The sequence below is a fragment of the Camelus ferus genome, chromosome 1 (genome assembly GCF_009834535.1).
Source record: "Camelus ferus isolate YT-003-E chromosome 1, BCGSAC_Cfer_1.0, whole genome shotgun sequence".
In the NCBI taxonomy this organism is placed as follows: domain Eukaryota; kingdom Metazoa; phylum Chordata; class Mammalia; order Artiodactyla; family Camelidae; genus Camelus; species Camelus ferus.
Genome location: NC_045696.1, coordinates 46812678 through 46829122, shown reverse-complemented (window position 1 = coordinate 46829122; position 16445 = coordinate 46812678). Strand labels below are relative to the sequence as shown.

At 37.2% G+C, this 16445-nt stretch overlaps 1 protein-coding gene across 6 annotated transcripts in view; it reads left to right on the top strand.

Moving 5' to 3' along the window:
* Positions 1 to 15795, top strand: part of CD47 (CD47 molecule) — a 50726-nt gene extending 34931 nt beyond the window's left edge. Inside the window, exons 5-12 of one of the 6 annotated variants that reach the window (XR_004319518.1) lie at positions 344 to 436; positions 1489 to 1581; positions 2914 to 3006; positions 4894 to 4940; positions 7951 to 7982; positions 9322 to 9346; positions 9962 to 9994; positions 11911 to 15795. Coding sequence is in view for 3 of the 6 variants with exons in the window: in XM_032478558.1 (XP_032334449.1) it covers positions 344 to 436; positions 1489 to 1581; positions 2914 to 3006; positions 7951 to 7982; positions 9322 to 9346; positions 9962 to 9994; positions 11911 to 11915 (374 nt within the window). In the remaining 3 variants the exon portion in view is untranslated. The remainder of the gene's footprint in view (positions 1 to 343; positions 437 to 1488; positions 1582 to 2913; positions 3007 to 4893; positions 4941 to 7950; positions 7983 to 9321; positions 9347 to 9961; positions 9995 to 11910) is intronic. The other 5 variants (XR_004319517.1, XM_032478558.1, XR_004319516.1 and 2 more) reach the window with 5 other exon arrangements.
* The last annotated feature ends 650 nt before the right edge of the window (positions 15796 to 16445 follow it).

The following is a 16445-nucleotide window of genomic DNA, read 5'->3' as shown; positions in this document are numbered from 1 at the left end:
ACTATTTTGACTTTGGGACAGACCGAATATAGCAAACTGAAGGGAATGGTAAGAGATGACTCCACTGGAATTCTGTAAGGTAGTTAAGAAGGAGGCAGAGCCAGTTCAAGGTTTGACATACTGAGACTTAGATGTTGACATTTGTATGTCTTAGTTTGGTCTTGAATAATTAAAAAATAGTCATTTATTCTTGTGAGAAGTTTTGGGAGAAACATACATATTTTTAAACCCTTTGCAGTTTATAAGAGTAGTATTGAGATTGATACATTTAATAAGTACTTTAATGTCCCCATAAAAGTAGGAGGTATGTAGGAAAATAATAATTATTATTTTTAATTAACAGGTGAATATTCAGCAAAGAATGCTTGTGGACTTGGTCTAATTGTAATTCCTACAGCAATATTAATATTACTACAGTACTGTGTGTTTATAATAGGTAAGTATTTGATGTTTCAGCATGATTTTGCCCACCTTTTTCATTTAAAAAGTGGCATTTTGGGTCAAAATATTCTTGTAATTTTTTTAAGAACTCAGGAGAAGTTGGTTTATTAAAAGACTTCGCAGGCTATTCTTAGTGACATTTCCCCCATATGGATTAACTTTAAGATTAGCTTAGGTATTTTTCAAGGCACTCAGTCGTCTTGTAAAAAAGTGATTTTCGTATGTCTTTGGTATCAGTGAATTTTTTAAACTATGCTATATAATCTCTTAATGATTATCTTCATGTTTTTGTTTTTGAAGCTATAAGTAGATATTAAGCATGCCCTTTCTCTTCGTTCGCTAGGCCTCTCTGTTTAAAAAAAGTACTTCTACAATATAGGGCTATAAATAACAAATAGCGGCTTTATTTATTATGTTTTTAGTAACTGGCAGATCTTAACATTGTAGTTTTAAAAGATGACATAGATATCCAACCTATAATTGGAGTCATTTTCACTGCATTTGGGGAGTAAGTCACTAACATATTTTTTTATTGTTGCAGAATGTGTTTTTTTCTATTTGCACGTTTAACTCTTGGCCTGTCTTAGAGCCCATCTCTGGCTTGCTGTGCATTGGAAGGGTGTTGATTTGTTATAAAAACACAGATCTAGACACACAGGAGATAGGCTAGGACGTTTACAGTGGCATTTTTGCGTAATGGTTCTCCCCGCCTGAGCAATTTTGTGTGCGTGTGGTAAAGCTATACATAAAAGCCATTCACGTTGTGAAATGCACAAATTTGGTGAAAGCAGTATTGTTTTAAGATTTGGGGTAAAAACTGCCAGTCCAGCTTAGCTCACTGTGGAACTGAGAGATTGCTGAATGTGTGAATCTGGAGCTGACTACCTATGTGGAGAGGCAAGGTTTAGGTCACTGGAAAAGAGTCTACCATCTGACAAGGAGCTATGGAGTCAGTCTTTGATCAAAGGATATTATTCTTGATTGCACAAAATACAAGTAGGAGTGACTGCTTCTTAAATACTCTCAACCCACTTTTCCTCCCTCCAGCTATTGAGATGTCCTCCTTCACCATTGCCATACTGATCCTTCAGGGCCTGGGCTACGTGCTCTCTGTGGTTGGACTAAGCCTCTGTGTCTCAGGTAAGAGTCCTAAACTGCTCTAGTCTCAGTTTGTCTTAGTAAGATTTCTCTTGGACTGCAGCTCTTCTTTCTTGTTCTTTTTCTTTCTTTCTTTTGTTTTTTAATATATAGACTTTATCATTTAGAGTAGCTTTAGGTTCACAGCAAAATTGACTGGAAAGTGCAGAGTTCCCGTATACCCCACATAATAGCCTCCTTCACGATCAGCATCCCCCAACAAAGTGGTAAATGTGTTATGGTCATTGAACCAACGTTGACATATTATCACCCAAAATCCACAGTTTACATTAGGGTTCATGCTTGGTGTTGTACATTCTATGATTCTGATAAATATATAGTCGTAGACATAATACTGTACAGAAAAGTTTCACTGCCCTGTAAGTCCTCTGTGCTCTGACTGTTCATCCACCCGCTAAACCCCTAGCAACCACCTCTTACTGTCTTCATAGTTCTGCATTTTCCAGAATGTCTCACAGTTGGAATCATGCAGTATGTAGCCTTTTCCAGATTGGCTTCTTTCACTTAGTGTAATAGTCATTTAAGGTTGCTCCATGTCTTTTTGCGGCCTGATAGCTCATTTCTTTGTAGCATTGAATAACATTCCATTGTATGAGTGCACCACAGTTTGTTCATCCACTCACCTATTGAGGGACGTCTTGATTGGTTCCAGTTTTGGGTGGATTAAGAATAAAGTTGCTCTAAACATCCACATGCGTGTTTTTGCGTAGATGTAAGTTTCAACTCCATTTGAGGTAAATACCAGGGAGTGTGCAGGTGCTGGGTTGTACGTTAAGAATATATTTAGTTTTCTAAAAAATTGCCAGACTGTCTTCCAAGGTAGCTGCACCATTTTGCATTACCACCAGCAATGAATGAAAATTCCTGGTATTCCACATCCTTGTCAACATTTGGCGTTGTGAGCTTTTCTTTTGTAACTCTTATTTTCACCCCGCTGAGAATAGTGCTTTTCACACTGCCGTGAGAAATATTGGCCGTGTGTGCTGTATTTGTGGGAGAACTTTTAAAATAACCAGGCTCCATCCAATTGGTTGGAGCCTGAGGCTTCTATACACTGTTTTCCATTACTCTTGATGTAATAAGATAACATGTTGTACAGATAAAGGCTCGTTCATTTCCATAATTTGGAGTCATTTCACTGACTGACTTAATAGTGATGAACATATGTCGATAATTTTTGTTTCTTAATAATTAGAAAAAGAATTACTCTCCTTAAAACTTGCTATTATTGCTGTTATTGTTGATTCTTTAAAAAAAAAACCATGAAGTTATTTCATGAGAATTCCTGATATAAAATTTCATTTGTTTTTACAGAGTGTGCCCCGGTGCATGGCCCTCTTCTGATTTCAGGTTTGGGTATTACAGCTCTAGCAGAATTACTTGGATTAGTTTATTTGAAATGTTTTGGTAAGTCAACTTTATTTTTGTTAGCCTGTGCCAAGAATTTCAAATGTATAATCTGGATAATGATTTTGGTTGATTCTTACAATTTAGGACCAAAGAAATGTATTGGTAACTCCAAACACGAGAAAGCACAGCGAATGCTGCTGTGCTTTTTTAAATGATAAAATTGCAATGCTTTGGGGGCAGTAAAGGAGGGTAGAAGCCGTATGAATGAATGCAAAGTTTAGATTATTAGCTGGTTTAAAAGAAAACAGCTTCTTGTTTTAGAATGTATAGACTTTTTTATACGAAGTGAAAGGAGAGATTGTTGAGGATTCATTTTAATTCATAAAATAGGATGTTTACTTGGCCCATTGTTTGCATGGTAGAGCCCTTTCACAGGGCCCTGTTAGTCAGTTGCCCCTCTTCTTGCAGACCATTTACAGCCCTGGACTCCCCTAAGTATACAGGAACTGAAATTCAAAATCTGTCACTTCCGTTAATCAAAGAGCAGTGTCCTCTGACTCTTGGATTTTAACATATTTTTAGTTAAAACCAATATGATAAAAACACTGAGTTTTAAATTTAGGCCTTTACTACTCTTCCAGTAGTTGTTAGTAAGTATGGACATGGCTTAATGTCTCTAAACTTAATATTTAATCTTCTAGTTTTCAAATAACAGATTTCTGTATGAATTCTTATTTTTAATGCATTTATAAAGATAGATGCTTTTTAATATATTAGGTACTTAAAACTACTGTGATGTCTTACTTTAAGCTAAAGATGTTCCCTACAATCTGGTTTATATTAGTCTCCCTTTAAAAAAAAGATTTCTGTTTTTTATTTATGAAATAAAGAAGACTCAAACATTTGTCAAAATAATCAAAAGTTACAAATTAATAGAGTAAAAAAGTCAGTCTTTCTGACTGACTTTCTTTAGGTGAGCTTTATGTGTTTCTAAAAGTTAACTCAAACCTTGAATTGTTACAGTTAGAAAATTCCCCACATGACCTGCACAGTACTTTCAAAGAAATTTTACCTTTATTTCTGAACTTTAGCTTTCGTTGACTAATCATTGAATTCAATTCTGTTATATATTCTTTGTCCCCTTTAATTAATGCTTATTTGATAAACAATTAAAATGCTTAAGTAAAATTCACCTATCTTTAGTTCCTGTGTCATAAATTACGCTGGTTTCAGAGGCTTCTTAGGGATGTAGAGGTGGAGAAGAGGGGAAAGCAAGAAGTTGTTTCCTTGATAAAATTTTCTTAGTTCAAGCTGTAAAATAGTTTAGACTTCTGAAGCAGAGCGGCATTCCTTTGGTAGCCATCATGAGCGTCGCACTACGAATGTTGATACGTACTCTGTTTTTGTGAGTCTTCTAGTCACCACTTGTCTGGTTCTTGCAGCTGGCACTGCTGGTGGCAGTGCTCCCATCAATGCTTGAGAACAGTATGTGACCTGCAGCATCCACGCAGCGTGATGTAGTGTTAGGTGTCCGTGACGGATGCTCAGTGCTTTGTTCTTTTTTCCCCTCATTATCTGGACCGCTCTCTTTTATTCCCATGCTCTCCCAGGCCTTCTGTATCTAACAAAGACCAACAGGTCTGGAGATGCTGACTCAAATGGGAATAGGCATTGTCTAGCTGCTACCCTCTTGACCTTTCTTTCCCCACTTCCCCACCGCTACACCCCTAAGAAGCCTGTGAAAATGGTATAATTACAAACATGCTATTCTCACATTAAAATCAAAGTGAAACTGAAATCCTGAAAAGTTCCCCCAATTATTTTTTCTTTATCATACCTTAACATTTAAGTATACCATATGTAAGTAAAGAATTTAGTCCAATTTTTTTTGACATTTTGAGAATATTCTAAATTAACCTTTTAAATCAACTTGTCTGATGCCAGAGTTCAGAGAACCACCTTCGGTCAATTGAAGGGCAAGAAGAGAAAAGGTACAGGAACGTAGCTCTTTAAATGATATGGTAGACTAGAAAATTTGACGTGTTTTTCATATGTAATCTGAATGTGTACCTCATGAGTATACATAACATTAAGGTTGCAAATTTGAGCATTTGTATTGGGAAGTAAAAATTGTAAGTGCGACCAATGTAACTTTTACTTGTTACAGATGCTCTATTTTGGAAAAGTCTAATGAATGTATCTTGACTTGAATGTAATAAAATCCTCAGTTGATTTAAAAAAGAAATCCAGGCTGTCTTGGAGTAAGTGTGTGTCCCTGTAAGAGGTTTAACTTTTATCATTTCCAAGTTTAAATTTGTAGCCTTAATTGTTACTTTAAAGTGTAGGGTTTTAAATTTCATTTTCTATGTTCTTCCTTTGTAATGGTGTTGAGTTTTTTGTTTATTTTTTTTACTGGAAACGTTTAAATTTCATAAAATGAAATTGAGGACTGAGAACAATAACAATGTAAAAACATATAGAAGATTGAAAAGAACTAACTAAACTCACTGACGTTGGGTGTGTTATCTATACAGGCATTTATGTTCCTTCTTTATAAGGGTCAAAACTGGTTAAGTTTTTTAAGCCATTACCATTTAGTTCCGTATGAGGGAATATAATCATGTTTCCATACAAATCAACCTACTAGCTGTCAGAAACTCTATTTACCATGATATTTTAGAATGGCATGCAAAAGATATGTAAAATTCGGTGATATTTTCTTGCCCTTGCTGGCGAGAGGTGAATCTGATATCAACATAAAAAGTATTCCTGAAAATTCAAAACCTGGAAATATATTTATGGCATGTGTCAAGTGTTTCTGGGAGAAAAGAACAAATCAAGAAGAAGCATTGCAAGTGAGCTCGTGTGGAATGTTCAAGGCTTGTGATTTCAAAAAAAAAAAATATATGTATATATATAGCTGTCAATGCCTTATGCCCATGGTAACAGCGGATAAATAACAATCATTCTTTAGTCACATAGGTCATATGCCTATTGGAGAGGATTAACTCAAGCGAAATTAACTTCTGCACTGTTTGCTTTTATAATATTAGAAGGATCACAGCTGACTAGTGCCCTTTGAATCACTATTCTTTGTAGATCTCTTTGTTTCAGAAAGGGCTAGCCAAATGTGACGTTCCTTGGACCTGAGATTTAGAACTCAGAGGCTATTCTTTACTCATTATTAGGGTTATTGAAGGAAGTTTCTTGGCAGTTCTTAATACTAATTCTGATAAATAATTTATAAGCTTAAAAATATACCTCTAAAATCTTACCTCTGACCCTTCATGCCTTCACATTACCAATCAGAAATTTATATAGCTGCTCAGTTCTCTTTTCCTTGATAAAACATAGATGCAAGACATGGTTTAGTTGAAGTAAGTTGTATATACATGTCAGTATCGTGATTGTCCCTAATAAAGTTCTGTAATTCTGCTTTGTTTATCTGGGAGGCTGCTAAGTGTGATTTACCCATATTCCCAACATATTTCACTCCATAGTACTTTAAAAAGAGGTTTCCTTCTTGTTTAGTTGCAAGGACCAAAGCACTCCCAAGTGCCTCCAGTGGAGATTTACTTTAAAACTACACATGGCACTAACAGAGGTGGAAATCTCATGAGAGCAGATATGTAACCGGGCCTCCCTGAGAGTGCAATAGTGAGTAGTTAGGAATTGGAAGAATCCAGTGCATCTCTAAAGACTGGGTCATCATTTGCCCTCTCAGTGACAAGAGGGAGCTGATGCCCTTCTGCCAGTGATAGCTGCTTGGTTCCTCCCTCTTTAGTTCTTCACCTGCTGGCCAACTAGCTCATCCTCTCCTCAGGGTTCTCTTCTCCTCTTCGTGTCTTCTCACTGATGTATCTTTCTGACCTTTGGCTCTAAGCCTTGAGCTTCTCCTTGCTTACTTCCTGTCTCCTCTTCCCCCTCCTTTCCCATCACCAACTTTCTAGCCGCCTTTCTGTGCCTCCTCTTCAGGTTCCAGTGGGAGAGAGAGACTTTACGGGCCAGTCAGTGGCCGTCTCCCCTGTTGGAGCCAGACTGAGCGGCTTCCGGCTCGTCTGTAGATTGGCTGCCCTTGGGTCAGGTCTCAGCCCCATTTCCCCTCATGGAGTGGGTGTGGAGGAGCAGGAGATAACGAGCACAGAAGACCAGAGCCGTTCTGCGGGCCTCCGCAGTCTGCTCGGGGGCAGACCCAGTGCCATTGCCCAGTCCAGGGGCAGTGGGACTGGCGACCCTCCTCCAGAGTGATTCACAGGGTGCTGTCACTGGACGCTTCTGTGTCTGCAGGACCCTGACTCTGTCCTTAGGACTGGTTTTAGCTGCCTCGGGGCCTCCTCACTGGGTTATTGTAAGTTCTCTCTTCTTCCCTGTGCAACAAGAGTACTTCTTTTCCCTTTGTCACTTTCTTCACGCCCTGTATTCCTTCATCTTCATTAACCAATCCTTTCAGAAGCAGTGAAGGGTAACTTGGAAAGCTAAGAAGCAGGAGAGGGGGGCTTGGTTGTAGCTAAAACTAGTTGCCTACAATCATTCTTTAAACTCAACAGGGATCCGAATTTTTGTTTGTTTAGTTTGTTAGCTATCTGGAGCTTTGAGAACTGTAAGGATGGGAGAATAAAAAAAAAGACTGGGCTACAGGAAACAAGAGCAGTGAGCTAAGGGTGGGGGATGGAAGAGAGGCAGAGAGTGGTCCTCTCCCTGTTCTTTCCACATTCCAGCTGGGCTGAGTAGGGAGGGATGCAGAGTCTAAAGTGGGAGTGAGTAGAATGTGTATGTTTATTATTTGATTTAGGTGGATCATTTGCATTATTTTATTCTGTCAATGTGTATAATTAAGAGTGTTCTGTATTTTTAATAGACTGTCAAAGCCAGAACTCTTTCAGTGGAGATTCTGACACTTTTAGTTTTAGTCCTGAACATTTTATCTTAAAATTAAACATAATATTGCCTTAATTTCTTCCATTTATTAAATTTACTTTTTTTTTTTTTTAATTTTATCAGCTTCTGATCACAGGACTATACAGCCTCCAAGGGTAAGTTAAAATTTCTTAAATGAATTGCTTAATGGTTTAGACTGAAGAATGGTAATTGAGATATTGAACCCCTTTGCTAGCTGTTTAGTGTAACATCAAATTAAGAGAACACTGAAGTCATTTCATGACCTTTGCATGAATAGATCCAATCTATTTTAAAACCTCTGGCCATTTAGTAGCAGTGGGATAGAATAAATGATTCCTTAAGATTATGCAGACTTCTCACACCCAGAACTGGAAAGTTTTTGTGTAAGAATAACGGTCATTATCTGCTAAAGGAAGCTGATTACAATATATTGCCTCACCTGTTGGATCCATTTGATGTGCATACACGGAATGAGATTTCAGGCTTAAAAATGAGGGAGAGGGGTTTATAATAAATGGATTTCATTAAAATTGACAGTCTGTAAAATAAATGTAAATATAGCTGAAAAATGACTGTTCTGAATTAGGATTCATTTCCCTCTTTCCCTCATTTTATAAACATTTTTCTTCCTCCAAACTGTACTGTCATTTTCACTGTATCTTGGATACCTTAATAAGCTATCTGAGGAAATTCCAAGGAAAGGAGCAAATTTAGGAGGTAAACTGAGAGGGATAAATGAGGGGGGTGAAAAAACCTTTATAGAGAGAGACTCATCATGGTGACAGGCACATGGGCTACTTTATGGAAATAAGATCTAGAAAGGACTATATGTCATCATCTTCCTTTAAAGGATTAATGCTCACTCATCCGCAGTGCCAAAAGCAAGGTTCCTGTCCATGGCAGGAAGTGGAGATTATCTGACAAGCCTCCACAGACATGCCTGAAAGGCAAGGGAAGTGAGGGTGCATCTTACACAGGTGTCCATTTTAAAAAGACTGATGCCATTGCTACCTTGGTCACAAACAGCCAGAAGTTTTAAAAGTACCTCTGTTAGAGACAATTCAGCCATTAGACCCTTAAATCCTAACACATTTTCTTTCCCTGTTACTGAGTTCAATTTGCATGACTTGAAAATGATTCTGTTTTGCTCTCATCTCTGGTTTAACTGTATTATTTATTATATTACTATTCATGTTTGTGCTTCAAGAAGTTAGGATTTCTTGAACTGAGAGAGGCAGGGTGGGATCGGAAATTCTGCATGACAAAAAGTATATTAAGAGAATAATGCAGTTATTTATTATAAAACTTTGCAAGCTTGCTTTTCTAACTAACCTATGTTGCCTTCCTTTTTTTTTTTTGACTATAGGATTCACTGTTTATTATATAGTTTAAATGTTAATGTATATAAATTTTAGTATAAAAGGACATGAAATAAATTCTATTTTATGTAAATATATTTTAAATATTTTCCAGAAAGCTGTAGAGGAACCCCTTAATGGTATGTGGTTATTACAAATTTGTATATTTTTGTTGATCCGTTACCAGATCATAGTTTGAACTGGCCCCCAAAGCAATTAAAGTGCTGTCTATGCCTTGGGAAGAATCTAGGATTTTTCTTGCCTTAACCTCTCTTTTCTTGATTTTTCATCAAGAATTGAGTGTTGCTTTTGTAATGTTGTCACCTCTGAGAAAAATGCACTGTTCTGTGTCTCTTGAGTAGTTGCCTGTGCTAGCCAAGTGATATTTGGGTGAGGGGACCACTGCCTTTTTAATTGGCCACGAGGAAATGTAACACCCCCAGTAGAGAAGAATCCCAGATAATTTCAGCTTCTAATTATAAATTTCAGGAAGACACAGGCTATCATCATGGAGGGAGATGAAAACATCTCACTTTCTTTCTCCCTAAATCTAGATCTTTATTTCCAGCTGACTTGTGTAGGCTGTGGGTATGATCCACAGAAAGCTTTTGTAATCAAATGATAACCTTGAAATTAACTTGGCTTTAGAGCTGTGGAATAGTTGGCATGATCCTGCTGCATATTAGTTTATTTAGAAATGATTTCTAATTGCGGAATCTTACTAACTGTCTGCTTGGCTTGTTACTAATTCTTAGCATTTAAAGAATCAAAAGGAATGATGAATGATGGTAAGTATAAAGTGCACCTGTAGTTATAGGTGGGTTAAAATACGGACATTGAAAGAAATAAAATTGCTTCTTGGAAGTGTGGCTTTTTTTTTTTTTTTTTTTTTTTTTTAGTAAAAGGGACACTCAAATCATAAAGGCCTACATTTCTTGGTTTATAAAACTTAAATCTACTGTGTTAATAGTTGCAAAACTAGTAATATAAATGCTGTAGGGTGTCACTAATCAGACTTTCCAGTTATATTGCTCGTAACAGAGAATTACTTTTAAAAACGTTTTTTAAAAACATTTTTCAGTTACAGTGTCGGGTGACTGTAACTTTAAAATGCTTTTTATAAGACAGATAATCGGGCACAAATCTTTGTTGTCTTGACAGGGTTTCTTTCGTGCTTGTGTTGGTGATTTTATTGCATTTATCCCATGGAGACTTAATATATCTGCTTTTAAAGCAAGAATTGTGTTCTAACCTTTTGGGAGAGGATTTACAAAGAGAGAGAGAAATGTTTATTCGCTCCAGCTTTTGCTTTTTTTCTGGAACTTTGGGCTAATAACTTCTAATTTATATTGAATATTTCAAAGACATAGATCTATCAGTTCTTATAATAAGTGAGTCTGAGATTCTGAGTGCTGTGAGTGTTTGTTTTGATTTTACCATAACATGTCGTGATACTTCAGTTCTGTTAACATTTTAATAACTATGTTTTTATTTTGTCAAAAATTTCTTCCTACCTTCGACTTTTATAATCATTCCTTGATCACGTAAATAGTTTGCTTTCTATTTTACTGTTGTAAAATCTGTGACCTACCTGCTCACCTCTAGAGCAAAGTGCAGCATTTAACCCAAGAGGCTATATTCCCTGAGTGCAATTAATTTTTGCCTAAGATTGAAAACATGCCAGTTGTGTGTTGGACTCAGTTTAAAACAATGCTTATTACACTGTGTTCAATAAGCAGTCACAGAATGTTCCCACTTTTTTAAGTTTGTGTCACAGCTTTTATTACAAAAATGCATGTTTTGTTATTCTAACTACTGCCCTCATTAAAAAAAAAAATCATGGTTAGTAGGAATACATTAAATAACATTAAAAAAGAACTGGTACCTGAAAGTGTGGCATGGTGTGTCTGCGTTTACATTCTGGTGTTAATTTCTTTGTTTTTTTCCTTTTCCTACTGTGATGTCATTCTTCTGTAGTTGTATGAAGAAACTAAATTTTTCTCCATTTTCAGAAAACCAGTAGAAGAACCTTGAATGCCTCTTCTTTTGTTAATTTCCCTTAAGATGTGACTGTCTGTGCCATTGTAACAGGAGTTATAGCTGTTTTTGCATGTTCGTAGCACATGAAATCTATGACGACCTTTGAAATTCCCTTAATTTTTAGCTGTTGAGAATTTGTTGGGTTTTTTCCAAATGCCTGTCTGGTGGGCCCTTCCTCCTGACAGTGTACAGTGCTCACAGTGTGTCTGCCTTGTCAGTGAGTGAGGTCCCAAGCACCCTCTTGGGACCACAGTACCATTTCCTCTTTCACTTATACCTAATCATGTGTTTGATTGACTTAAGCAAGTGAATGGTGTCCATCTAAAGTGAATGTGACAGAATGTTTATTCTAGGATCAATATCTTTTGCTTTGAAAAATCAACATCTCTTGGCTTCTCATCAGCCAACCCAGCAAACAGAGAATATCAGACTGATGATTTTTATTTCCACTTGGAATTGGCTTTTACTTAACTGTAACCAAAAAGGCTAATGATTTACCAGGTTTATGTCTGTGACCTTTGCAAATCTAAGATTAAATAATTTTTCCTTATTTTTAAATACTGCATATCCAAAACTTATTTTCAATTTTTTAAATATGTCAACTTGTTAATGCATAGAAAATAGACACACATAGCAATTATATGTTCATTTTTCCATTTTTCAGAGTAACTGAAGTGAAGGGATGGACTCTGATTCTGAGAGTAGTAAGACGTGAAAGAAATTCACCTGTGTTAAAGCACCATGGCCTTGATTCACTGTTTGGGAGAAGAAAACAAGAAAAGTAACTAGTCTCCATCTATGGGAGAAAGTAAATTGTTGGCCTTCGAATGATTATTACAGTTAAGTTTTTATTTAAAGTGTTTTTAATTTAGTTAATAAAAGAATTATGATCTGTGTTGTGTGCCCAATTGAGGTCCAGTTTTTTGTTGTTGTTGTTATTTTTATTCAATTAGGAGCAAAAGTAGAGTGTGCAACTTCCAAGAATGATGCCTTTCAGATCTTGGGCCTCTTGACTCCAGGCCACCAGTTTAAATTGGTTCCAGATGAGAATTACCTGGCACTAACCCGGTTACCCACAGATACTTGAGAACAGTGGCTTCCATCGAACCTTAGCAAATTCAGGTTCACAGCCACTTTGACAGTTGTGATGTTAGCAGAGTAGTGTGTCCTCAAGGGAACAACACATTAAGTACAGATAGGAATTTGGTTGGGAACATCGTGTATGCTGCCTACATGTGATTTGTCAGTCATGGGGTTCATGGTCTTCATTCCTGGGGGTTGCCACTCACACATTTTTCCTTCAACATACAGTGTACCAGACCCTTTTCAGATTTAGGGTAATTTTATTGATGGATATGTTTTTTTTCTCCCCCTCACACAACCCTTTACATCCTGTCTTGTCCTCCTGTTATTTGCTTCTGCTGTACAAGATGTAGCACTTTTTCTCCTCTTTGAACATGGTCCAGTGACACGGTAGCATCATTGCAGAAAGGAGCCAGACTTATTCTCAGAGAACTATGTTCACACTTTTCGGCAAAAATAGCGATGGTTGTAACATATGTATTCCCTTCCTTGGATTTGAAGGCACAATCTACAATGTTTCTTCACTCCTTTTCTGATCTGGGGCATGAAAAACCGAGATTGAGATTTGGACTGTGAGTCTCCTGCATGGCAACATACTGTGTGTCACCGTCAGGCCAACAGGCCAGCCCTGAAGGGGGTCTTTATTACTGTGTATCTGTGTTGCATGGTTAACACCCGTCATCCTCCTCCTGTAGTCCTGCCTCGTACTCACCTTACTCTAAGATTGAAAAGTAAATCAGAACCCCCACGTTTCCTACCCCCTGTTAGAAGAAGATTAACACTCTGACAGTTGTGATCGCCTGGAGTACTTTTATTAGAGTATTAGCGCTCGTTTTCTTCCCTGTGGGTGTGTTTGTGTGTGCACATGTGTAAGATAGGCACATGCATCTTCTGTATGGACAACGGCGGGGTGCCTACAGGAGAGCAAATGTTAATTTCATGCTTTTAGTAAAAACAGTTCAAAACGGATCTTTATTGGGTGGACTTACATTTGACGTGCATATTTGATCACTTAAAACCTTAAAAAATTCTAGGTAATTTGTCAAGCATTTGACTGCTCACCAATGCCCTCTAAAAATGCAAGTTATTCTTCCTGTTGGTGTAATAACAATAAGACATTCCTATTTGTAGTTGCATTATTAATGGTTATTTCTCAGTCCACTGAATGTTCCCGTGTACCTCTTTTATGCCAAATCAATTGTCATATTTTATGCTGGGATCAAGTGGTTTGCCCGTGGCAAACCGAAATGTATGACCTGCTGATGCCTCTCAGAAAAGTAAACACACTATGAAGACAGCTCTTCTTGAAAAGAAAAAGAAAAAAAAGTTCCCTAATTGTGTTGCTGTCCAGAACGTTACCATATGTAGAGGGAGCTGTACTCTTTATACAAATCTAATGGCTCCTGCTGCTCTTTTTCCTTCTGAAAATATTTATATTTTACTAATATCATTTGTTACTTTAGAATCCAATTTTGATGAAAGGAGGAGAAAAAGCCGATGGACTTGAAAAAGATCCAGACTGCTATTCTCTATTGAGAAAACAGCCAGGTGTGAAAATCTTTATAGTAAACTTTTTTATGAATTAGACTTTTACCTTTTAATATGTAGTCAGCTCTCATTTATTTGGGGTTCAGCCTTGGAGCTAGCTTATCCTTTGTGTTTCCTTTAATGCTGCCTGTCTTTCGAGGCATGCGCTGCCCTAGACATCGCACAGAGGTTGCAGGAGAAACGCCAGGTGATCTTACCCATCATCGGCTTCTGTGGAAAAGGGACCATGGCAGCGGGAGCCCTGTTGCTTGGGCATCGCTGGGCCAGTTCGCTCTCTTTAGATTAGACTTACACTGGCTCCCAGTTTTCTGCCACACCAAATTAAAGTTGCTAACAATGTTTTGTGCATCAAATACTTTTCTCCCCATAATCTGCTTTTTTAGTCACTGGTCCCAATTTTTGCCGCCGACTCTTTGTTCATTTTTATTTACTGTATGTCCTCAGAGTGACACCGTTTGTCATTTTGACAACAAATTTTTCCAGCCTTTTCAGCCAAATCAAATTTCTCTCTCCTTCAAACATCCTCCCAGCCTTCCTCCCCCACTGGCTCTCCTTTGCAGTCTACCCCTGTCTTTGTAGCTGCCTCCTTCATCTCTTACCTTCCTTTCCTAGTTCTTCATGTGTCTCTGTGTAGCTCTATTGGATTTTTGTCTTCTTTCTCTCATTCAATTTAAAAATTCCTTTTTTTTTTCTTCTCTTCCTGCAGTGTTTTGCATACATTAGACACTCACTGCATAAGTTTGATGATTGAGAGTATTTAGATTTGCCACTATTTTTAATAGGGTGAGCTAGAGAGTTTTCTTTATAGACAGATCTCACATGCTCTGAAAACGGTAAAAGGTAATGATTTTTTTAACCTGGAAACCCCATATCCAGCCTGTTTAAATTTCTGTGAATGTTAGAATTACATCAATGGGGCTATCCTGTAGTTGGGAGTATTGCTCTCTTCAGGATGCTGTAGTCAGTTTAGTAAGTGACCGACCAAATTGTAGTTTGAGTTATAATAAAGCTCAAAAAGTGGTACGTTTACTCTTCCTTCTCATTAATAATAATTGAGCTCTTTGTTACCTGGATTTCGCTAGCCCTAACATGAGTATTCAAAAACAGACATCTGTGGTGTATGTATAGAACTACACACCCTTTTTTCACCTGTTGTTGGAAAGTGGAGAAAAGATTGTTGGGCAACCCTTTATCGTTTTATCATGTTTTATTTGATGGAGAGTTTGTTTAGAAACCTTAGTTTTACATGTGTCATGTTTCCAAAATCACTAACTGCCATCACCCACTGGGGTCCTTTGTTAAGTCATTTTCTGTGGCTAATGGGGATAATCCAGGTGACTTAGGAGATGAGCAGTAAACAGGAAATTTTCCTGCCTTTGGCTTTTGACAGCTCTTACTTAACATGCACAGCCAGTTTCCCCATCAATTTAGCTTTTTGAAAAAAAGAGAGCAGTCGTAATAAGCTTCTCTGTAAGGCAACATCAGTGGAAACTTTAAAGTGTTGTTATCAAAGTTGGTGAGACAAGGAAGCATTTCTGTTTTTATTAAGCAGAGCATTATTTACAAAAAGCCATCATTGAGAATTAGATCACACACCGTATAAATACCCATTAACCATTCTAAAGAAAGAAAACTCCAGTGTTGCTATGTGCAGGATCCTCTCTTGGGGGCTTTTTTCCATAGCAATTAAAGGTGTGCTATTTGTCAGTAGCCATTTTTTGCAGTGATTTAAAGACCAAAGTTGTTTTACAGCTGTGTTACCGTTAAAGGTTTTTTTATATGTATTAAATCAATTTATCACTGTTTGAAGCTTTGAATATCTGCAATCTTTGCCAAGATACTTTTTTTATTTAAAAAACATAACTTTGTAAATATTTCCCTGTAATATTATATATACTTAATAAAACATTTTAAGCTCTTTTTGTTGGGCTAATTTCTGTTGCTGCTACAGCAGACCACAAGCACGTGACCGAGACGTTCGGTTTATCACTGTATTTTCAAGTCCATATCCTAGGTAACAGTGCAAAGGATGACTTAAAATATTAACTTATAAATTATTTTTTAAGTATTATAATAATATCCAATAGGTAAGCTTTTGATCAGAATAAAGTTTTAATTAAAAGTTTTAAGCAAGTCCAGCACATTCATTTTCCCCACAGTAATAGTGAAGATATCACCTGAGAAAGCAGGGGACCTTGGTTCTAGTCCCACTGTCAACTAGCAGAGGGCCTCAGCAAGCCACTCACCTGCCTCACAGCGTCCCTCCTTATCTGTAGGAGATACGTCTCTCCCAAGACATAGATGTCAACTGAAATCATTTTCCATTTTAATTGGTTACCTATTTTGATTGCAAATGAAAGTAAACCTAAATCTAAGAAATGTGGGATTTATTAATGTGGGCTAATATAACTGAAAATTCAGATGTACATAAAACTAGATAGTGGGCCTCAAAACAGTGTCCTAAGGATCCAGTGTCTCCAGTTTTCAGCTTTCCTCCTTGTTGCTTTCACTCAGAGGTTGCACGTGATGGTAAAACGGCTGACCACAATCCCAGACCCACCTCCAGAG